At 34.7% G+C, this 26316-nt stretch overlaps 1 protein-coding gene and 1 long non-coding RNA gene across 3 annotated transcripts; one reads left to right on the forward strand and one right to left on the reverse strand.

Annotated features, from left to right (window-relative positions):
• Positions 1-26316, reverse strand: LOC147074162 (uncharacterized). 2 transcript variants are annotated; one of them, XM_085944012.1, is made up of 9 exons: positions 26073-26316; positions 21985-22134; positions 4743-4895; positions 4003-4166; positions 3651-3712; positions 3221-3357; positions 2761-2946; positions 1743-2669; positions 1-445 (listed from the first exon to the last, which is right to left on the reverse strand). In XM_085944012.1, exons 1-8 carry the CDS (start codon positions 26217-26219, stop codon positions 2061-2063), a joined length of 1608 nt encoding a protein of 535 aa, XP_085800138.1. In that variant the 5' UTR covers positions 26220-26316; the 3' UTR covers positions 1-445; positions 1743-2060. The 2 variants fall into 2 exon arrangements, with proteins under 2 accessions (XP_085800138.1, XP_085800137.1); XM_085944011.1 differs by lacking the exons at positions 21985-22134; positions 26073-26316 and adding exons at positions 5894-6214; positions 7130-7327.
• On the forward strand, positions 9501-17579 carry LOC147074163 (uncharacterized). The gene is made up of 4 exons (XR_015070269.1): positions 9501-9715; positions 11149-11435; positions 13234-13386; positions 15721-17579. It is a non-coding gene; the product is annotated as an uncharacterized LOC147074163 (long non-coding RNA).

A 26316-nucleotide genomic window follows, 5' to 3' on the forward strand; every position in this document is an offset into this window, starting at 1 on the left:
TTAAAAATCAAAACTATGATTCTGTTACTCTATGTTAATATTAGAATATTTGAATATTCTTGTGAAATATGAAAGCAATAAAAAAAATGATTATTTCATATACTTTGGAATTTTATTTCATCCTGTCTCAAAAAATGATTTATGTACACAATCAATAGCACAATTCACTAAATTTAATATAGTTTTGCGTAAAATTTGCATTTTCAAGATACTTATTATAATATCAAACAAAATACACTATGCAGGCACACATAAACACTCTTTAAACAATTCCTTAGAAATATTTTATAGACTAATTATACATAGTAATTATACGCACAAAATATGAAATTTAATATGGGTTTGCATAAAATTTGCAAATTTTCAAGACACTTATTATAATAATAACAAACAATATAAGGCTGGAAAAATCACAGATGCAGACACACATAAATACTCATTAACCCTTTCGCTGCGAGCCATTTTCGCGGGAATTTATTTTCAGTCAAGTGATCTGTTAAAACGGTCACTACAGCTAAAACAGATCGATTCCAAAATTAAAAAATAGATTACTAGATGAACTATATATCAGTTATTCCAAATGCACCAAGAAATAAACTATATTCGTTACATTCTCACTAAAATAAATCGAAGAAAGTGAAGACGCTAAAAAATATCCAAGCTTTGACCGCGCGTTCAAAATGGCGGCCGTCCACTCTTCACATAGACGGTTTCAACACATACTACCGAGCAAATACGCCGCGTTTGTATTTGTCATACACAGGGCTGTGTTGAGTACATGCTGCCGTAGTTGGTTACGGTCTATGACAGATATATTACTAAATCACTTGTGGAATAATCAGTGGGTTATCGCTTATCGCATTTAGTAAGTCGTAAACTCAAATTTTATTACCGTTTCAAATTCTGAAGCTATATTTATTTTCGTCGCCATAAAATAATGTCATCCACTTATTCATTAGGATGTTTTGGAGAATAAAACACTAAAAATAATTACCGCACTGCTAAAATATTATTATTTTATTATAATATAATTTATGAGGCGCCGTCGTCTTTTTCATTGTACAAAGGGCCTGTCGAATAATCGCCAGGCATAATATGAGCATGTGAACAGAGCTAACACAGTTTCGTGGCACATAAACAATAAAAATTATTACCCATTATAATAATGTAAATATCAAATATGGAACAATGAACAAAGCCAAACATATTTACTGGAGAGCTGTGCATCGATAAAATATTTTCCAGCATTATTTCTTCGATAATATTATGTGGTAGTGACATTTTGGTGGGTGAAATAATTATTTCACTTATATTTATAATGACAAAAAATACTAAAAACAAATCTTCAAAATGTTTCTATCGAGATCACAAATCACTAAGAAAAAATACATAACACTAACGTAATCATAATAATTAATTAAAAGGTAAATAAAAATATTATCGATGCACACTTTTCGATGCATGACCAATGTTTTGTTTTGATAACCCTGGTGACGCAACTAGTACACCCGTCTTCGCAATGGCGCGCGATTCAAACGACTGAATAACGAGTGTTCTTTTCAAAAATATATTTCCTTGTGTTTTACTTGACATTTTTATGATCTGTTGCCTGATATGTCTACCTAAAGGTTTGAACTAATTTTTAAAGCATATTATCCACAAGTGTCTCTTCTAGTTTGGTCAAAAATACGAGATAAAGTCTATGGCATGTTTACATGCCATACGCAGTCTAAGGGTTAAACAATTCCATTTAAATAAATCACTGCATTGAAACAGAACTAGACAAATTATTGGTTTTTCATAAGGATACTGACATGAATGTATACTTTGAAATGGATTTCTTTTGAGTATTTACATGAAAAAACTGTTTTGAGACAAATATAAAATAATGTTTCACAGTAGATTGTAAAAGGGTGAAATCATACATCGTTTAAAATGTAACAAGGATCACTTATACTGATGTACACGATGCTGTAAAATTTTATTTTATATTCGGCTCAACACGGTAATTATGATTCAGTGAAACCCCCGAAATAGCAACAACCACCCCAAAGAAGCGATTACGGTGCATAGCCGAGATTGTCAATTTTTGCACCTAGCATTAATATTAGTGCGCTCAACTCTGACTTGGCTGCACCGATCAGAGCCGCAGTCTCTGACTTGGCTGCACCGATCAGAGCCGCAGTCTCTGACTTGGCTGCATTGATCAGAGCCTGCGTGTCTGACCTGGTTGCAATGCCGAGAGCCACCATGTCAGACCTGAGCGCAGCAACGTTGATGGTCAGCAACTCTACGGCGGCATTCAACACGGGCACCGGACCCATTGTCTGCGTTGCCACAGAAGTTTGTGACAACGAGAGCCTGCGGGCTCTCACTGTTGCTGGGAAGACAGCACTGCCTTCACTTGTAGCAGCATGGGCTCTTGTGAAAGCAGCACTGTCTTCCAGTGCAACAGTTTGAGCCGTGAGCCGTGGTGTCGCAGAAATTGCACATTCGGGGGTTGTCATCATATCTGCATCTGATGATGATTCTGAATATGTAGGTACAGTAAGAGGGGTTGCGGTGAGTGCCACCTCCATGCTGCTGGTGCTGGGTTGGTTGATCCACCGCTGGGGCTCCGACGTTGACGCGACGTTGACACAGACGCGACCCAAAATTTCATGTGGTACCTGTGAATTAAATGTTATCACCATAAGTAAACATGCGACGGGTGAACCCTTTTATACTGTTAATCAATATAGAATTACATGAATGACCTACCCCCCCAGTGTAATTGCCCTGTCTACCTTGCTCCCCAGTAACTGTAAATGGCACTATTAGAGCCATAATTCGCTGCTGGAGAGCAGACAGCCGGATTCTACAGGGCGGGCCGCCTCCTGTCTTCCTCTGGGAGATCAGGATTTTGGCCATTTTGGCCCGCGTGTTCCGCCTCGTGTCTTGCCATACCTGTAAACAATAATAATTAGAAATTTTCAATTTCAACAATATTACTAACGATCTAGTACTATTTACAGCAGTGACATTTGGGATGCTTTCAAAAGATGTGGTTTAATTTATGAAAACATTTCTTACTTGAACTTGCTATCTATAGCTACCTATGGTGGATTTATGTGGAGAGTAAGATATTTTGTAAAATAATATTGGATAGGTTGTTGACACAGTCTATTATATTTAAATAAATAATAATTTTTACCAATACTAGTAATAAATAGTAAATCACCTTTTTCCACCGTCTGTGGGATTTCGTAGCACCGCCCAAACAAGCATTTAATTGCTCCGACAGTTCTCTCCACAACCTCTCCATGTCGAGGCTGGTGAACTGCCCGGTAAGCCTTCCGGCGACGAGGTCAGGATGCACTAAGGAAAATAGGGTAATTTTATAGTATTCGATATCATTGCGGTTAAGCTGGTTTGAGTTACAGTAGGTTATGGTTTGGTTTTTAGTCTCAAAAAACGAGGTCATTACACAATTCGCCATCACAAATTAAACACTTTTAACCATATAAATATGTCATAATAATTATACAGGCTACGTCTCGAACTGTGTTAACTCCACATGTTGGCGTTATTTTAGTAGGCTACATTTCTTACGAGTATACGAGATATGTTTACAATATATCCAAATTGAATAAAAACTTTTATGTACTTACTTTCCATGAAGTCCACTAACAGCTCCATCTGATACCTATTGGCCATTGACATTTTGTTAATTCTGTAAAGGAATAAATAAATACACTTTTAGTATGATTCATACATATTATTTTATAAAAGAGACACAGTATATCTGAAATAAAATCTGACTTACCGACGTATCTGTTCTTATAAAAGTTTTTGCGCGCGCGAAATAGCCGTCATATGAAGGCATAGACAAAAATATAATGCAAACTCTTAGGCGATCATATATGTACACCCGATTTTTGGCAATTATTACGTTCTATTATTGGACATATGGAGAAGCAATACGCTTATGCTATCGCATTATGAAGCAGGTTTGCTACTCACTTCGACCATGCTTCATTCGGGGATTGGCCTCCTGGCAGTTGTCGGTAATACGCATGCGGGGTTGCGGTAACAGACATGGGAAACGATGGTCGCTTTGTCGTTTTCCTACTGCTGTTGACGGGATACCTTCCAGCACCGATACGCGTCAAAACTCGAACAGGTATCTATGAATGAAAAATCTAATCGTTATAAATACACACGAGGGAAGCTGTTAGTCAATAGAGAATTTTTTTAACGATCTACCCCAATGAAACTACCCTGTCTACTACGCTCACGTGTTACCGTAATTGGCAGTATAAAAGAAAATAACATACTAGCGCCTGTACACGTGCATGGATTTACTTGTATAAACAATGTGTATTTCAAACTATCGCAATAATAACTATTTACACGTTAAAAGTGCTGACTGTCTCTGCAAAATCATACTTCAAGCGTAAGCGAGACGCGATGTCATTCGGACAAGTTCGTAGATAATCGGTAGACATCAAAATATTTTGTGTGATGTAGTTCGTATTTTTTTCGGCAGGTTCGCCACTATCGTTCCACTGCGCATGCGCACAGTCATGCAAGCACCAATAAATTACATGCAATCTTGCACGATAATACGTGTTTACACGTCCATTTTCTTGTTATAACCGCGATAATATGTACTGTCAGCAGTTTATCCATGCACGTGTATACGGGGTATCATAATCTCAATTATATAGTGATAAATGAATTAATATTATCAACGTTCCTACCTGTTCTACTGGCTTGCATTCGGAATATGAGCAACCGGGTTGTGAATCTTCATATTTGATTTGTGGTTTTGTATCTTCTATAAATTCGTCCTTCGAATTAACTGGTTCAGAATCTGTCTCACACTTTACATTAGCACGGTTAATTTCAGGCCACTGCAAAATATACAATTAAATTTTAAACGCCATTATTTTAGTATGAGGGAGTTAGTTTTGTTTATAATTAAAATGGTACTGATTCGACTGAAGAGAAGAGTGGGAAGGGGGCAAGGGGAGGCCTTCATCCTGTGATGGATCGATACCTGCTAATGATGATTATGGTATTGATATTATCATTATGTAGCGATTAAACTTGACATACGTAAGTATGGATTTATTCCTGACATGGGGCTGTTTGTTAAAAATTTAGTTTGTTCCAAAACTGTATTTGGAGGTATGCTGATGTTGGAGGTAGATGAGGAGAGAGTCATTGTTGCTTGGTTGTTGAGATGAGGGTTTATTGATTGATACAAGAATATGGATTGGATGATGACGTGAGATTATAATCGCGAGATACGTGAGATCTATATGATCAAGAGATTAATTATAAGAATGCAGTGAGACTTGATTCGAGTGGAATAACGGATGTACAATGTCGATTGAAGAACTCGTGACAATAACAATACCCACATCTCGTGACGGACTCAACAAGTGGAGTGTTAGTTCATAGATTTTTCTTCTTATTTACATTAATGAAGTACATATATTACCATAGATATTCTCAGTAATTCTCAACCAAAACAAACACTACCTACTGGTCTAAATTCTAATGGATTTAAGTTTTGCACTCCGTTTTCGTCGTTTTTTGCAACCCAGGTTTCGCCTTTCGGTATCTTTGGGCTTTATGTGCCCTCACTAAAATGTATATACACACTGAGATGACGAATAAAATTAATACTCACTTACTACCTACTCACTACCTAGGTAAAACTTTATTACCCACCTATTAAGTCAAGAATCTCGTGTAACACCCCCCCAGCATCCATATCCACCAATCAATTACAATCCACTATGAAAAGTGCAACCATATAGTATATTTCGTACAATTCCCAAGTGTTTGAATTAACAAAAATATTTATAGTAGGTAGCAATAATACAATGACAATGGAACGTACTTGTGAATCGTTATTCAACATTGACGCTTCCGAATATTCGCCAAACTCTTGAAAGGCTTGCGCTTGAAGAAGGTCTACTTTATTATCAGTCAGACATGCGTCATGTATACACTTGTGATAGGTCAGAATCTTTTTTGAAGAGAAAAATGCATAACATACATCGCACACAAAATTATTGTGATAAAATGAAGCTCGTGTCAATTTTAAAGAGATTTCTTTTTTGGGAGCATTCATTATTTCTTGCTTAATGTTATGTTCTTGTATTGTAATTGCATTGTACGGCATTGCGGCTTGTATCTCACGATTGTCATGTGCTCCGTGCTGAAAAAATGAAGCGAATTAATTTTGTTCCTAGATGTACTATCTTATGCAAATGTTCATTCAATATACTGTAGATATATTATGCGTAAATTAGCAATGCTATCAATCAGCGTGATATTATAAATAAGTGAAAAAACCGTAATTTTATAGTAACCTGCAGTATCGCCATTGTGGTTAAGGTGTTTTGATAGGTAGGTACGAATACATACCAAAAACCTTACACAACTTAATGAAAAATAACCCATAACCTAACAAACCTGCTTATTTTTGAATTACAGTGACGCCTTAATCACAACAACGATGTAGAGTAGGTAATATGAATAGTATGTTTCAGTAAACGTTTATGGCTATTAATTTAACAACCCTTTTCTGACGAGTTGACATTTGGTTCCAGCAAGCATCTGACCATTCATGACCATCAAAGTCAGTGATAAATGTAATGTCAAGACACGACCTAACCTAAAAACGATATTCATTTATTATTATCGTAAACCGGGTCGCCTTACAACCTACATTATAAACCGACGCGTAAGCCTCTCGGCCATCGATGGGTGCCATGAAGCATTGTTTATATTTTAAATAAATGAACTCGACAATTAAATGTGTGCCCTTGTAGACGACGAGCTAGGTATAGCAAGTTAAAATTTTATAATAAGTACTCATTTCAAGTTGCCATTTCAGTCAACGAGTTGCTGTTTTAGACACAAATTAATTTATTATTGAATTAACTTTGGGTTTTGGCAAAACTAAATATTAGTTGTCGGAAATCGCTTTCCCGAGTATATGTCTGTCAAATCCAACCATCCGATTTCATTGATTCGGTTTGAAATACTATGTAACATAGGTACCTACAAAAAACGAACTAAGGCCTACATGCATTCTACAATTATTAATAATTTGTAATAACAAGCTAACCTCAAAAATGCACGTGGCAGCATCGGCATTCTCTTGCTTTATATTGGTGTTGGCGTCTGGTTTGCTTGTATGTTTCACATTAGAGCAATAGTTATGATCTTTTATATAAGATTCCAGCTCAGGTATTTCACGTTTTACGTCCATTTTACGTGTTTGAATTTGAGAATAAGCCAAAGACTATCGCGACAGACCATAGCCATAGACTAATATACTTTTCCATAGCCGACAAGCCGACTCGTAGACTAATATACTTTTAGCCGACTGTAGATGGCAGTGGACAAAACACAATTTGGCAGGCGAAGTGTTGCCATCTTTTCAAAGTGGAATTATAGTACAGAGCCTCAAAAATTATAGTATTTGGGGAAAAAATATAGTACGCGATGTCATCTGTTGAAAATGTATAGGTTTTTTGTTTTTCAGAAAAAAAAATAACGCAGAATTTGAGAAACTCCGAGACCCCTTTTTATTTAGATAGGTACCTCTTCCGACCAAAAATGCTGGGATTTTCTTACGTTTTTCGAGCATTTTTTTTCCAAGTTTTCCAAATTATGTTATATTGCGAAATTATAGTACTTTGCACCAATGTATCGAACGAAAATATCGAAATTTTAGTACTTTTTACATATTTTTTCCGATAGTCAAAATTATAGTACCTATTTTGGGCGTACTATACCTTTTTTATATCGTATATAGTACGCAGACAAAAATTATATTACAAATACTATAATTATAGTACGGTTGGCAACACTGTGTCGTATCAAATATTCAATATCGAATAACTCACGCACTATAATAGTATGAGAAAAAAAATAACAAAATATGCAGAATCGTACACTAGCTATGCGAAAAGAGATTTCACTAAAAATTTTTTTGAAACCCACGCAGTCAGGTTTTACACAAAAACTTAAAAATTAAATAGCGCACTGAATATAAGTGAAAAAGCAAAACATAATCGTGCACTAACGTTCACTACCAACCGACAAGTGTTAACAATTTAAAATTAAGAAAAAACCCAAGCTTAGTAACACAAGTATCCAGCAATTAGCTGGGTCACACAAATTGAAATTCGAATAACTCCCTTAATGTGCGTGCACAAACGTGCAGTAGCGATGCACAAATGAACGCACTCAAAAAAAAATGAAATTTCAACATTGGGGACCCAACGTTCTTTAGCTGGAACACCCAATTTGAAATTGGATTTTTTCGGTTATTATAGGTGCACTAACGAAAACAAATCGTGCACAAATGAACGCACCCAAAAAAAGTTGGAGTTTTAACATTGAGTGATCCAGGTAAATGGTCCTCTTTCCCACTGACGTGATAACCAGTAAACCGTCAATGACATTGAGCTACTTTACAAGCTGTTTATTGGAAAATTTAAAAGCAGGCGATTCAGCTACTGCGATTGTGATGATGACTCACAAAACTTTCCATTCGCTGCAGCGGTCGAAATGGACGAGCCGGAACATAGTCGTTATCAATGCTATGTACATTTTTCTAAAAATAAGTGTGTTACTTATATTTTTTGGTATAAATTATGACCTATCTTGTTCATTGTCAAATTATTTTTTCCGCTGTCGCAGTCTTCCGCAGGTCGCTACCATCGCTCCACTGCGAAGACGCAGTAGGCCCACACGTTAGCGAGTAATAAATGTCAACTTTTCTCGCAAGATTGTTTATAATAATTATGCTTGTTAGCTTGTCTATGATGACACTGGGTGAGTTTACGAGCAGATTGTAAGTTCGCAAACAAGCAGCGTGTAAAGTAGCTCAATGTCATCGAGCCTTTAGGCATTTTGCAAACTAAAGCCAGATTAGTTATCCAATGTGTTCATATTAATTTGAACCGAGAATCGGATCGCACGTATAAGATCTATAATTTAATTTTATTTAATATTTATTATCCTTCGAATATTGAGCAAGCTTTAATTTTTTTGTGTTAGGTACCTACCTACCTAAACTGGTCAGGATCAAAGAAATAAAATTAATTATTCAATACACCTCCCAGGTACCTACCTAATATAAGTAGGTACCTACCTTCTATAAAAATACAATTCTTATGTGTTTTTTTTTTCAAATACGATGCCCGACGATTCTTGAATCTACAGCCACTAGATACCTTCCAATGTAAGTCATCCTAATTATTTACAACGAATTTGTTCGAAAGAGGTAAAAAAATATTGATTTTTAATATATTTTTTTAAATTTACCGGTTAGCATTTTTGATCCGAAGAGTAACTTAAATGAAAAAAGGTTCTTATGATATGTCAAATTATCAAATATACTATATTATCAAACAGCTAAAATGACAACACGTAGGTACTATAATTTCTTGGATTGTGTTCTTATAATTCGGTTACAAAAAGATGGCAACACTGTAGCATATTGTCATTTCACGGCTGCCAAATTGTGTTCTGTCCCGACAATCCTGAGCTTATTCTCACTTCAAACACAAAAATGGACGTAAAAAGCGAAATATGTGACCTCGAATCTTATTGTAATGTGCAAAATACAAGCAAACCAGAATCAGACGCCAACACCAATATAAAGCAAGAGAATGCTGACGAAGCCACGTGCATTTTTGAGGTTAGTTTTTGCATATAGGTACCTAAATTATTAATAATAAATTTGTAGAAAGTATATAGACGTTAGTTCGTTTTTATTGTAGGTATATTTCATCGCATTTCATCACCATTTCAAACCAAACAAATGAAATCGGATGGTTCGATTTGAACGATTTGACAGATATTTTACGAGGACGCGATTTTCGACAACTTTACTAATCATCAGTTTTGCCAGTATCTTAAATTTAATTCAATAATACTTTGTCTCTAAAGCAGCAACACATTGACTGAAATGTCACCTTGGGATGTGTATCATGAGATTCTAGCCTGCGGTATAGCCCGTCGTCTAGGTACAAGGACACACATTTAATTGTCGAATTCATTGATTTTAAATGTAGAAAATAATATTAATGCTTCGTGGCACCTAACGATGGCCGAGAGGCTTATGCGTCGGTTTATAATGTTGTGGGTCCCAGCTTATGAAAATAATAACTGAATATAGTTTTTAGGTCGTGTTTTTTACATTTATCATTTTGACTTTGATAGTCATGGATTGTCAGATGCTTGCTGGAACATATAAGTAAACGTCAACTCATCAGAAATGAATTGTTAAATAGTCAGAAATGTTTACTGGAACATTCTATTCATATTACCTAATCCAAATCGTTGTTGTAGTTAAGTGTCACTGTGGTCCAAAAATAATGGGTTCCGGGAAATTATTATACCCCGTTTACACGTGCATGGATTTACTGCAGGTTGTACGTATTATCGCGGCCATACCAAACCATATTATCGTGCAAGTTGCAAGATTCTATAAGTACAAATTTAATATTAAAAAAATTCAGCAGCTTCTAAATTTTCACGCGACCGTTCGAACTTATGCGAATTTTGCGCTTGCGCAGTAGAACGACAGTGGTTAACCTGCCGGAAAAATAACAACACCGCTAAGAGCATTTTGACGTTCGCTAATTTTCAAAACGCAGTACATAAACATATCTGCAATATTGCTATGCGTGCCATCATTGTGTGTTATGGGTACTGGGGATGGTGAACAGTTAATTGGTAACGAATTCTAATGGCTTTAGGTTTTTGTACTATTTTATTTGAGCCGTTTTTTGCGACCCGGGTTTCGCTTATTGGCATCTTCAGGCACTATGTGTACTCACCAAAAGATAAATACACACTGACCGGGTCGCAAAAAAAGACTCAAATGGGATAGTACAAAACCTGAATCCAAGTGTCTTCGGTCGATAGTATTAATATTAGTCTTGATTCTTGCTAACAAGTAACGTTGACAAAGACTACTGACATATAGGTAGGCATATTGATGATAACCTTTTCCGATACTTATAGGTAAAAATATCAGATCATTCATAATAGAAATTTATATCTACATAATTTATGACAATATTCATAATAAAATAATTCAAGGAGCATTCTTTTCATTTTTTTCAGCACGAAGCACACGACATTCCTGAGATACAAGCCGCAATGCCGTACGATGCAATTATAATACACGAACATGACATTAAGCAGGAAATAGTGAATGCTTCCGAAAAAGAAGTCTGTTTAAAATTGACAAGGGCTTCCTTTTATCGCTATAGTTTTGTATGCGATGTATGTTATGCATTTTTCTCTTCAAAAAAGTTTTTGATCATGATGAAGTGGCTCTCCTTCGAGCACAAGCCTTCCAAGAGTTTAGTAAATGCTCGGATTCGTCAATGTTCAATAACGATTCACAGGTACGTTCCATTCTCATTGTGTTATTGCTACCTACTATCTATTTGTTAATTCAAACACTTCGGAGTTGTATGAAATATATTATATGGTTGCGTTTTTCATACTGGACTGTAATTGATTAGCGGAATGATTGTGATGGTGGATGTGGATGCTGAAAGGGGGCGGTTACACGTAGGCTGCCAAACACTGATCTTTTATGATGTTCTGTTGTCTGGTTTAAGCTGGTCTTTGGTGCATGCTCTCTCGTCCTAGCACAGTACACTTTTGATGAATGATATGCTAAATGAGGAAACACCCTGTGCCGGTAACACGACACAAGTGGTCTGATTAACGGAGTTTGCACGGAGGCTCGGTTAGAATTATGGCTTCCACAACGGTTGCACTGGACACGCTCGTGGTATGCACTTTATTTTTTGAATCAGTCTGTATGTTTAAATTACTCATTAAACGACGGTATAGCAGTAATAAGCCTACACGCGCCCATTTTCATGTGGTAATTGAATGTTATTCGATATCTGACAATAGCTGGGATTTGAGGTGGAGGATGTATAGGGAAACATAGAGCCACCATAATTGGCCCAACTAATTAATATATATGGTAATCACCTGTTACTTTATTTACCTATGTCACTAGTTTCACTGTAATTCATATTTATACCCTCCATCATAATCAACATAATGCTGAATAAAATGATTATCCACCTCACGTTGCTTTGTTTACATTATTTTTTGACAGTGGTTACATAGGCTTTGTGGACAACTAATTATGGCCTCTTCACTGACTTCGTATGTCACCGTCTCATATTTTAACAGCATTGAGTGACACTTTTACAGCCTAAACCAGGGAACATAGAATTGGTGGGATATGAAATACCTAACTGGTGTGGAATAATAGGCAACTTATCTTGGATGTAGAAGAATATGGGATAAAATTAAACACGTGTTAAGAATACGTCATTCTAAGCTTGTCCTTCGTTCTGACAACTGCTGTCGGTTTATGCACTGACGCTCATTTAAATTGCAACACACACTATTCTTCGTCTATTATGTGTATTTCATTTTTGCAGGTCACACATTCAAATTCCTTCTTCAAAATGTAATAAATTGAGATATAGCCTATCTGAATTATATTTCCTAATCTGTTCTGTGCTATTGACATGTCAGATAACGCCATTACATACTTTGAAGATGTATATTATCTAATTTACTTTTCAAAAATGGTTTATCTATTTTTTATGGTCCTTATTTTGGCACCAATATTTCATAAAGTTAATTAAGTACCCACAATTAGACACCCACGGCGGCCGCGCGGTTTAAGCGTTGGACTATAACGCCGTGGGTCCCAGGTTCAAATCCTGAATCTGGCAAGTACCTAAACATATTATTATATATTGTGTATGAGTCAGAGTGTGGACCTAATAGGTTGAGCAAGTGGCTGACATCCATTTCTCGTAAAAACAAAATCTGTTAATACAAACCTCAACTGTATGGAGCCCCATATGATCCTATTAGGATCGGACATGGTTGACAAAAAAATAAATAATTTAGTACCCAATACAGTTTTGGCACAAACAAAATATTTATCAATCAAGTCAATAATAAATCCATAGTATTTACTAGTTTGATAGCTACATATCGATACCCTCATCATTCGCCGATGTTGATCCACTGCTAGATGAAAACCTCCCTTAGTCCTATCCACTTTTTTCTTCTCTCGAATCGATACCATTGTGGTTATAAACAGAAGCAACTCCCTCGTATTAAAATAATGGCATTTGAAATTTTATTTTTGTTTTTTAGTGGTCTGACATTAACCTTGCTAGTCTAAAGTCTGAGACAGGTCCTCAACTAGTTGATTTGAAGGACGAATTTATAGAAGACACAAAACCCCAAATCAAATATGAAGATTCACAACCGGGTTGCTCATATTCCGAATGCAAGCCAGTAGAACAGGTAGGAACGTTTATAATATTAATTTATTTATTACTGTGTAATTCTGATTAATAGAGCAGCCATTTCCAAACTGGGGAGGCGCGGACTGTTGCAAAGGAAAGCGCGAAAAGTTTAACACAACAATGTAGCCACAGGTTTGCATTAAGTGCATAGTTCATAAAACGGCAGCTCGTTATAAACTACATAAAAAACAGTCCTATAAATGTTAAGTTGTTGGCAAACCTGTATGAAGATATAGAGACTAATAATTTTATTGTATTATACCTCATTTCTATACTATTGTGCATGGCCCCCACAAGAGGAGGCCCGGCGTTGCGGAACGACCAGTTAAGTAAGATAAACACACGCTACAAATTCATTCTATTAGTAAAAAAAGTCGCCTGCGGCGCTATTTCAGTTACATATTGTTAGCATTTTCTAATATTATATATGTCTGTGTGATACAATTTGATGTGATTGTGTGATTGATGATAATTCACATGTAGAATTTTATTTTATAATATAAAATTTATATTTATGCTATATGGAAACAAAAACCTTTGTTCAATTTTCGTCGAATCGAACTGAAGAATAATATAATACTTTGACCAGAAAAGCAATGCAAGTAGGTATTGCTTCCATTAGTAACATCATATTTATGCGAAACAGAATTTTCTGTATTAGATGCAATGAAATCCATCTATCGAGCCCGTTTAATAGAAAAAACCACTTTTTGTAAAATATATTTGATGAAATAAAGGGAGGGGGGAGGCGCCTAGATGACATTTTTTTAAAAGGAGGCGTAGTTACGTAAAGTTTGGAAACCACTGTGATAGAGTATAATACCCCGTATACACGTGCATGGATTTACTGCTGACAGTACGTATTATCGCGGCCATAACAATAAAACGTACGTGTAAACACGTATTATCGTGCAACATTGCATGCGATATTTGTACATGCATGGCGGTGCGCATGCGCAGTAAAACGATGGTGGCGAACCTGCCAGAAGAAATATGAAATACACCGCACAGTATATTTTGACGTCTACCGATTATCTAAGAACAAGACAACATCGCGTCTCGCTTACGCTTAAAAATGATTTTGCAGAGACAGTCAGCACTTTTACGTGTAAATAGTTATCAATGCAATAGTTTAAAATACACACTACTAGTGCAAGTAAATTCATGTACGTGTACAGGCGCTAGTATGTTATTTTCTTGTTTCTATATTTTGCATATTTATATTTTTGAGAAAAAAATCTATGATTTTTAAAATAAATATAAAATACACTATCAATGAATTATTATAAAATACTTTCACTGAATACAAGAATTCTATAACTAAAATTTATATATTCTTTTATATAACACGGAACGAATTCAAATTTTATCAAGTATTTTTTAATTGCAAGTTTATCTTTGACTTTAATAAAAATGTTATAATGTTTTGAGGTTTAAATTGATAATAAATTATAACAATCTCAAAGCTTAATACTTATCCACTAGGTGCCTCTGCTAGGCGGAGCACTCACCTTAAGCCCAAACGAAATGCCGGATCATCGAACGGTAGTGTACATTTTTTACACTTTTTACTCCACTGATATGCCTTTTGCCTGATTACCTCGAATAAAATTAAGTCAAATGGTTTTCACTTGAAAAAATATAATAATTTGTACTTAGTACATACTTGAAAAATAAATTGATATTATATGTATAAATAGAGTTTGCTAAAAACCTCAAATGGAAATAGACTGGACACAGCTCAAAAAAGAGACAATCGTTGGACAAATTTAATCATTCAGTATATAAATAAAAAGGATTTCAAGTTCTCTCATTGTTATTTTTAACCCCTTTTTAATAGAATTCTGAAAAACTACTTTTTCATTTTTTTTTTCAATTAAAGACTGCTCGGCACGTCACAGTCGAAAGATTTTATTTGGGAAATTTCGGCACGCTTACTTAACGTTACACTGTTCTATAGAGTTCTTGTCGTGTTGACTTGTCAGACCATTTCTATTCTATTGATTAAGTTGGCGCTGCTCCGCGCAATAGGTGAATTGAGACGGTTCAACTTTTTTATAGGTCATCACTGGTGTGTTTTTAAAATAATTAAAATTTTGTTTTTTATATGCTCCTTTACCTCGTAATATTTTAACCATATATTATTAATGAATGATCAATATGCATTTACCATTGGTGTAACCATTGAGTTTTCACTTACTGATATCATCTCCCCGACAGTATTTGACGTTTGCCATGTCTAGGTATAATGTTTCTACCTGGATATTTTACTTATAATGAACTGTTAATTAAAAATTTCATAATTTATTAATAATTTTGGATGTTTTTTTAGACTATCGCTAGAAGCACTGTACCGGCCAACGTTGCGAGTCTCATATCGTCCTGGGACGTGACTGAAGCACAAGCATCTAACAAAGACCTACACATTGAGGAAAAAGACATTAAGAAAGAACTCGGGGAATATGTTGAAAGGTACAAAGATGTCGCCTGTCGCAATAGTAAACGTGATATTTGTCAAACGAATATGGTTAACACAAAATTATTAGTGGCTGTTATACAACTGGAAACAAAATTGTTTCATAAACAAAATGTTGTGTGCAGTATTTGTTTTGATTTTTTTTTCTTCGTTCGACCTGATGTTGCTTCACAAAGCGATAAATAAAACAACAATTGCGAAAACGACCGATTCCATTGCAGGGCTGGTTAAATGTGACGATGGTCATTGTTCGAGGTTTCGTTCTGGCCAAGTCGTGAAATCATTCAAATTGACATATTCTGATGAAAATCCATTCAAGTGCGATAACTGCAATTACTCATGCAGACAGTCAGGTATCATGAAAACACACAAAATGACTCACTCTGGTAAAAAGCCATTTAACTGTGATATATGCAATTACTCATGCAGACAGTCAGGTAACATGAAAAGACACACAATGTGTCATTCTGGTGAAAAGCCATTTAAATGTGATGTATGCAATTACTCCTGCAGATATTCAGGTAACATGAAAACACACAAAATGAATCATTCTGGTAAAAATCCATTTAACTGTGTTAAAGGCAATTACTCGTGCACGACGTCTAGTAGCATGAAAACACAAAAAGTGACTCATACTGGTGAAATGCCATTTAACTGTGATAAATGCAATTACTAATGCAAACTATCAGGTGACATGAAAACACACAAAATGACTCGTTCTGGTGAAACGCCATTTAAATGTGATATATGCAATTACTCATGCAGACATTCAGGTAAAATGAAAAAACACAAAATGACCCATCCTGGCGAAAAGCCATTTAACTGTGATAAGTGCAATTACTCATGCAGAAAGTCTAGTGGCATGAAAACACACAAAATGACTCATTCTGGTGAAAAACCATTCAAATGTGACATATGCAATTATTCATGCACGACGTCTGGTAGCATGAAAACACATAAAATGACTCATACTGGTGAAAAGCCATTTAACTGTGATATATGCAATTACTCATGCAGACTGTCTGGTAACATGAAAAGACACAAAATGGGTCATTCTGGTGTAAAGTTATAATGTGATAAATGTAATTACTCAAGCATAACGTCTGGTTCAATCTGGTGAAAAGCTACTTAAATTGTAATTACTCGTGCATAAAATCTGGTAGAATGAAATTGCATAAAAAGACATTCTGTTGAAAAACCATTGAAATGTGATTAACAAAATTACTCATACAGACAGGTACCATGAAAAACACAAAAAGACGCAATCTGGTGAAAAGCCTTTTAAATAATAAAGAAATCAGCCGATAGTAGTCTGGTGTACAGAATAGATACGCTGGTAGGTAAAGACATCTCCTTAATTAAATCGTAATACGTATGACGTCACTAAATACAAAAAAAAATGTACAACTGTCATCGTATCTTCGTTCATGCCTGTAAATTATTGGTGTTATTTAATGTTCTATGCATGCTCCTCTTAATTATTAAACGTTTGCCTTGTTATGGTAATATTAGTTATGTCCAAAGAGATTGGACTTAGTTCTGTCTAAATAAAATGTCAGCCGACGGAAGTTTTTGTTTTGAATAAATGAACCCAACATTTTTAGCCGTTTGACAAGTGGAAGGTACCTGCTGAGTATGACGATAGCTTGGTTAAAACTGTATTTAGTGACAATATGTAATATATTTTATACATTAATAAATAAAATCGCAAACTTATTTGGTTTTAACCGTTTTTATTCACACTATCCCATTCATAATAAGTAGCACCTGTTCGCACAAGGAAACTACATTAATATGAGATTCATCATTGTAACCCACATAGTTATTGCCATCTCCCGTCAGAGCAAAAAAGATGTATTCTCTTTCTTCTCCCGGTATGCTGGTTATCGTCTGTTATTTGGACTTGGGAGTGAACAATATTAATACTTCGGAATGGTCTAAAACAGCAATTTTTATTAAATCGTTTTTATTCCTCTTCTCTTAGTGACATGATATCAATTGACAACGCAGATAACGGCGGAAACAGTGGGCTTATTTTTCGTAATACATTTACAGGTAACAGCGTAGGTATACATTTCATATTTAAAATTTTTATTTGTAGAAATATTTATTGTCACTCGTATGACTGTAAAATAATTTTCGCACACTTTTCAATGTCTGAATGTATTTAATAATGATGGTTCGCAAATAATTTTGACGTATCCTTTCCAAGGCTTTGGGTTGCCTAGTGCCCTGAAATTCTAATATTAAATTTCCTCGTAGTTTTATCAGTACTATCGTATTAGATCAAAAAAATAGTCCCCTCTTTTCACCAGCTATTGCGTGGAGTGATCGATCTATATTATGACCTCCCAAGCCTCAGAAGACTCATTATATACCTATTAAAGCTGATGAAATACCTAGCCAACTTTATAAGTCGATAAGGGCTAATCAGGGAATACAGACTTAATGGGAATTGAAATGTGTCGGAAAATATGGGACAATAAACTATTTATTTTATTCAACAAATAAGACACGAGATTTGAGAATGTTACATTCTTTATTATATTGAACATGCATACATACGTTATATTATATATACACTACAAAATATTTTTTCTGAGAATTTATGAGAAAAAATCAAGGATTACCTTTGTGTTTTAATTAATCAATACGTATCTAAAAACACTGAAAAGAATAATATTAATTACCTACTTATATATATATACATATTATATTTTAAGTGAGAGATAAACCTACAACTTTTTTATTTTTATTAAATGTGAATTTGTTAAATGATACTCGTACCATCCAGGTTTTATAAAAATTTATTTTATGGTCATGTTTTTGACAGATAACTCAAATAGTGGCAACTGAAACACTTAACTGGTGTGGAGTAAGAGGCCACCGATCTTGAGTGTGGAAGAATATGGGATCAACTTAAACACGCGTCGAGAAAACGCTTGTCCTTCATTCTGACTACTCTCGGTTTATTCACTGACGCTCATTCAATAATGGTATAATTGAAGGTTAAAACACACTATTGCGCGTCTATAATGTATAGTTAATTTTCGTATGACACTCACATTCAAAACTCTGCATCAAAATCTCTTCTGTGGTTTTCATTTAAACCACTATTATCTTTTTTTTTCTTGTGCAGCACATTTTTTTTGAGGTATATCAAATCAAACTACAATGTTTTGATCATAGTTACCTACTGTAATGACATTCGATATAAATAAAAATCATTTCAAGTTATACACTATATATAATTATTATGTAATTGACATAATGCAATATTTTTAAAAAATATTTTTTGTTTTCCCTTGTTAGCTAGACACCACACTGCGCCTTCAAGAATACATGTCGCTCTGAAGTTTCTTAGCATAATTCCAAGTCATACCGACATTTCGCAGGTCTCCAGTGTTCATTCTATAGATAGATGGTATTTATCTACTTTCCAGGAAGCCAGAATCTATTTGGCTGGAAGCAGGTTGAAGTTTTTTCTCAAAACGCAGTAAAGCTAACTCCAGCCTTTTTGGTACCTAGTTTTTTTGCGGTCACGTGCATTCTCCAAACACTTTGAATCCAGTGGGTTTAAGGGTGTACCTGTGGGCATTTAGTGCTCCGCTTTTTGGGTACCACTGTAGGACGGCATTTGTTTAGCAGTTGACATCTCTAGTCTATTACTATTTCATCTGCTTAGCGAGCTCGATCACATCGCGTAATTTTGTCTGCTTCTTTATCTATTAGTTTATTTTGCTATCTTTAACCGCTGTGCCCAAGAAGCACCTTTTCATGTCAAGTTGTGCAAGCTATCCATTTTTTTTTTAAATTTATCTTACATTAAGAATATGTGTTTTTCAAAATTATGTATGTTCAAGATTTAGAATGGTACATTCTTAAAATCTTGTGAATTATTCGTTGAATAAAAGAAATAGTTAATTAAAATAAATTCGTTGTATGTAGTATAACACACTGATAACTGTCGAGGAATCTTTGGTAGTAAAGGACCCATCTCTGAATTCTTCAATTTAATTTTGCAATACAAGTGCTGATATATCTTGGCGCAAAATATGTTTGTTTATCGACTCTATAAGTATTATGTATTGGATCAATGCAATAAAGAAAAATAAAATATCTGGTACATCGAGCCTACTAGTTAAAATTAATTGTATTTTACGGTTGCATTTATATAAACATTTAAAAGTGTGGTGTGTTAATGAGCGAATTTAAATGCAACAAACATTCTGGCAATCGAAAATAATACATAAATAATCTATCTGACCACGTTTTATCATTCTAAGTTTATAAAAAGAGTTCTGATAAACCAGTTGTTATGATCCTAGAGCGCGATGCAGAACGGTAGACGTAAAGCTGCCGTTCTAATGGCTTAATTACATTGACAGACGCGCAGACCCAACCCGATCCAACGATCCACGCCGACCGTCGTCGCCAACGTTTTTACACTATTTGCAATTACATGCAACGATTCAATCGCGTTGGTCCTTGTTTTTGATTGGTTTAAAATAAACATAGTGTTGCTATTATTACTTCATTTTTCTTGCGGTATTTTCTGACTCGTTTGTGAATTCATTAGTCAGGTTGAGGATTATCCCTAATAGCAATGGTTGGGTCGTCATTTTATCGAGAAGAGACGCATTTTTTGGCCCGTGATACTTGAAGTGCTATCACTATTATGATGTTTCAATGACCAAAAATATTTATTTTGTTATTCGGCTGCATTTAGTGTGTCGTAATTTTTGAAGCTACGTATCCTGTTAGTTTTGGTTTAGCAATTTTTACCGCAATAAATTGGTAGTTAGATATTATGTTGTATAGGTACTTGATTTGAAACAAGACTCACGATGTCGTTTTTCATCAGTATGTGTGTCTTTTTATGTCTTTTAAGATCACTATTTGTAACGAACTTTTTAAAACACACGTCGCATTGATGTGGTTTTTCACCAGTATGTGTCATTTTATGTATTTTGAGAGTACTGATTTGAGTAAAGTTTTTTAAACACACATCGCATTGATGTGGTTTTTCACCAGTATGTGTCAATTTATGTCTTTTGAGATCATTATTTACAATGAACTTTTTAAAACACACATTGCATTGATGTGGTTTTTCCCCAGAATGTGTCATTTTATGGATTTTGAGATAACTATTTTGCAGAAATTTTTTAAAGCACACATCACACTGATGTGGTTTTTCACCAATATGTGTCAATTTATGTCGTCTAAGACCTTTTTTTGCAATGAACTTTTTAAAACACACATCGCAATGTAGTGGTTTTTCACCAGTGTGTATCATTTTATGTGTTTTGAGAGTACTGATTTGAGCAAATTTTTTTAAACACACATCGCATTGATGTGGTTTTTCACTAGTATGTGTCATTTTATGATTTTTAAGATGACTACTTCGAGAGAATATTTTAAAACATAAATCACATTGATGTGATTTTTTACCAATATGTGTTTTGTATAACTTAAGATGCTGAGACTTGGTGCATGAAATATAATGACTATTTAGATGATTTACAGATTCAAACACTCCATAACAATCATTGCAAATAAAGTTACGTGGAAAATGTGTAACTCTTCTCAAGACAATTCGAACCACTTTTGGCAAGTATGATTTCAGAACTTGAACGTTTTGTTCATCTATAATTATCTCTGAATGCTGTATTATATTTTCCATTTTATTGGATGCAGGTGTTATGTTGTTAATGGCCAGGCTATTGTTAACCGTATGTTTTCTTACGATGTCCAGTGGTTTATGTGTGAAACATTGCCGATAAGAAATCTAAAAAAAAATAGGATTTGTTTATTCAATTCAATAATAATAAAATCTTTCATATAGCATTCATGCAATGTGTTTTATCAAGTAAATATTATAAGGATTGGTTGTTTTTTTGTTAAAATAGAACTTACGAAACGGTAACTGTCAAACTAATCTATAACACTGCCCTGACTTGACATTTATGATTACTAATCACTCATATTATTAATCCTACTAATCATTGATTAGTATAGACTGGCAAAACAACATGAATAGAGTCACGATTAAACAACGCTAGCAAATCATCCATTTTGACTTGAATGAGTTAAAAAAACTAACTTTATAATTGAACATACCTGATCTAATGGCCTGTATTGTGGATCAGATGAACATTGGGGATTCTGATTATCGGTTTGGCGAATTGCGTTGTCAATAAATTCTACGTTCATGACGACTGCCTCTTCGTAATTCTCAGATTTTATATTAGTCAGACCGATTTCACGATTCTGAAAATAACAACATTATTAATATTATGTAACGGTAAAACAGCTCTTTCTTCTTCTATCAGTGGCCGCCAATATATGACTGCATTTGACATATGAATGTAATCTCAACGAGAGATAGTCCGGCCCATGGCCCCCACAAGGAGGGGCTGACAGGGCTCTAGCCTGGGGGCCCGTGCTCAGGAGGGGCCCGGCGTGGCAAGTCAACCAAATAAGTGAGACAAACACACATCGTAAAATAAAGTCGCCTGCGGAACTATTTTCCTTTGATAACGTTATTATTTCAAAGTCTGTGGTTCGACGATGCAATTTTTAATTGTATATCGATGCCCAACTACTCAATAATTCAAATGGATGTATTAAAATAATATACAAAAAAAAAACACTAAATATATTAATTTTACCGCGTATACCATTACACCATTTGGGATACGCTTCTGTAGAGCGTCCATAGAGGTATTAAGGTAAGTAGAGAGCATCCCATTGCCTTTATTCTTAGCGATAGGTAGGGGGCCCGCCTCAGATCTTAGCCTGGGGGCCCGCTCAGGATGTGGGGGCCATGATCCGGCCCAATTCATCTCACCAGTTTAGCAGGATCACATCGCGTAGGTACTTTTGTTTGTCTCAGGAAAAATACCTTTTTAGTCTTGACGCATGATATCCAACATGCACCTTACAGTGTTATGTTGAAGCTACTCGTAATATTTGAGTATTTACTTACACTAACGCAAACATTAGTGTTGATAATAAAATTATACTTTATGCATAATGAGAAGAAATTTTTACTGTACAATCGGCGCTTATAAGTGTCTCATGTCACTTCGTTTTTAACTTCCGGTTCGAGTAAATCGCGTGAACTGGTACCTAGTTACTGTTATACTGCGGATATCAACGTTATTTCCAGCAAAATAAAGCAAACTGAACGAAACAAATCAAACCGAACGTCAGATGTTGGACCATTCGGCAGACAATTTTGGTATCGCGATTTCTGACTGCTAATTTGTGTTGCCAATACTTAAAATCAATTCAAAAAATTATTTGTCTCTAAAACAACAACACATAATATATTGAAATGTAACCTGTTATAGAATTTTAACCGACTTCTGATTGTCGTATTTATTTATTTTAAATGTATAAAATAATAAATATTAATGCATGAAGAACTTAGTTAATTTATTAGGTCAATATGACAGTTCATTACCGCGTGATCCTGTAAGTCGTTGGAGCGTACAACAATTCAATGGTTTTAGCAGGAGTGTGTGATTGTCGCGTGAACTAGTTTAGCTTTATTTTTATACAAGAAGGCATCTGTACACGCTTGATTTGTATATTATAATGGATATACAAAAAAGAAATCTAGCTGTATCTTGTGCAGTCGTAAGTGTAAGGTTAAGTCAAAATAACAAAAAACGAAAAATCTGCGTTAAAGACTGACATTAGGTACGAATTAGGTACTTCAAAACTATTCCGATGATTTAAAAAATTATTTACGAATAAACAGTTCATCATTTGATTTATTACTAAATAAAGTGAAAATCAAAAGCAGATCGTAATACCACAATGTTGGCTCACATATAACTTCATCTCTTCGTCGATTTTTCTCTACTTTTTAACTCTTTCCGAAAAGAACCGCAAGGCTTTGAATTTTTTTTACTAGGTATATTAAATGTTTTAATATAAATATCATTTTACAGTGACACCTGTAAATAAAAAACACTATCGATTTTGTCAGCACACTTTCCTCACTGCAGAGAACTGCAAGTTTTTAAATAAATTAAACTTCCAAGAACCCCTTCCATATCAATATAATATTATAATATACACAACATAGATATATTATATCTATGTTGTGATGTAAAACCCGGTTATTTTTGGATCTTTGCCAATTGTACTATTTTAATCCTCGTTTAGGTGATTTTAAACATCAATTTTGCTGTCCGATCTGTGTCCGTTTCAGTACAGCTGTCAGTTAAACTGGAGTGTATTCCGTTTTTAGAGTTCCCAGTTCAATTGACGTATAAATTATTACGGTGTATTACCGTATTATTAATTTCGATTGAAATATTATTATTTCTTCAAATATAGGTTGGTACTGTATTATATCGACCAATATAATATGTTTAAAAAGTTATTATAAAGATAATAGCCATTTTTAGTCGATAAAAAATAAATAAATATACATCACTGGGGCCTTATGTTAGAACTTGCGAGTCGTGTGAAACATCGTAGTCATTCGCGAAAGTGACGTAGGTTATCGAAATAAGGCATGTCGAAACTTATCACTACCTGAATTAGTCATAATCTGTGTCGACAATATTGCCCATACCAAAGGGCACTCGTGACCATAGTCCCCCATACGAGTTGAGTATGTGAGCATGCGCACTGATGTCTCGCGCCGATAACGCAGTTTAGTTTTCAACTGTCAAATAAAAGTGAAAGGTTAGGCTGCGAAAAGATAGTAAGTATTTTATTATTGGGCTCGCGAGAATAATTACCTACATATTATTATTTTATATTTCGCCAAAGCATTGCTATAGATTTGTATCGTTCACCCAATTATTGTAAAATATGTCAATCCCATAAATAGTTACTTTTGCGGCACTTTTAGGATCACGTAATCATCCGCGAAACAGATCAAATAATTATGTTAACTTATGTCAAAATGCTTTTTCACTCAGTGATGCACTATTTATACGTAATTTTCGATTAAACAAAGAGCTTGTGAGATATATTTTACAAATTCTCACGCCATATAGGTTTATTAGGTATCTTAAGTTTAATTTTACTACCTACCTACAAGCGTGAAGAGTTTACAATGCGAAAAAATGAATATGGTTGTATAGATTAAAATTAATCAAAGACATAGAAGATGTATGTTATATTTTGACACATTATTACGTTTATAATATTATATCCATGGAGAATTAAAAAGTCGTAGGTAGGTATAATGTTGAGACGGACATAACCTCACCTACCTCATTTCAATTAAGATCACTTAATTGAAACCTCTCCATTCTTTTGCTACTTTTGCACGACGAAGGACGTGAATTCATGTACCTATTTCCCGATTTCCATGTTTATTTTGATATTTCGTTTCGTATGTGACAGTGACCTTGAAAATCAAAACGTCAAAATGAATGAGTTCGCTGACGGAAAGAACACGGCATTACCAATTTATAAACAATAAAGATGCCGAATTATTATATTACCTATTCACAATGTTACTTAATACTCTGTTATCTTGAGTTCAATTAATTATGTTAATGTTTTATAATGGTTTGTAATGAATAAATACCTACATAAAAATAAATGTTATTGAAGACACTGTGTTTATTTTGTTAAATCTTGTTTTACAGTGTAATAATATTATATGGTTTCGCATTTATGTAAGGTTATATTCTATGTACATATATCTATATCATATTATACTAAATCAATCGAATATTGTAGGAAATATACACAAACATAACCAACAAAAATATTGACGTTTCATCTTGTACCATAGACACCGATTTTCTCAGTTTTGGCGATGTTGCCAACTAGTCACTCGCGAGTTAAAATAGTCCGTAGCAAGTGGCTTCAAAAATAGGTGTTATCGTATACGGTATGAAGCGCGCGATACTAACTTATCATACCACACGGTTTTCGACCATACGACTCGCAAGTTCTAACATACCCGCCCTGGCTCTAAAATGTATCACAGCCAAAAGAGGTGCTGTAAAAATTACAAGTGACGTATAGTAATTATTCCAATAAGTGTTAATATTTCGATACAAACCAACCCTAGATAGCTGTTGTAGTAACTAAGCTGAGTCTAATGCACCGCCTTTTAATACTGAACGGAAACCTCGACTAAACGGACAACAGAACTAACGTCTAAAATGATCTTTTTTAATATCTTTAGGCGTAGGTATGATACAATTTGTCTTAAAAAAACTAACCTCAATAATACTGTTGGCGTCATCTGTGCGTTCTTGCTTTATGTAGATATCGCCATCCGTTGCGTCTGCATTCTCTATGGGTACATCAAACCAATGCTGCTGCTCTGCATCTGATTGGAATTCGTCTGGTTCGCGCTTTACATCCATTCTGCCTAAGTATTTATCAGCTCGAGGACAAAGACGTTCTTATTACTTTCAACTGACAACTGTCATTGTAGCTTAGTGTTGCTAACTCTCTACGCGG

The sequence above is a fragment of the Rhyacophila brunnea genome, unplaced genomic scaffold (assembly GCF_057557595.1).
Source record: "Rhyacophila brunnea isolate RB1 unplaced genomic scaffold, BYU_Rbru_1.0 scaffold_16, whole genome shotgun sequence".
NCBI classification, from domain to species: domain Eukaryota; kingdom Metazoa; phylum Arthropoda; class Insecta; order Trichoptera; family Rhyacophilidae; genus Rhyacophila; species Rhyacophila brunnea.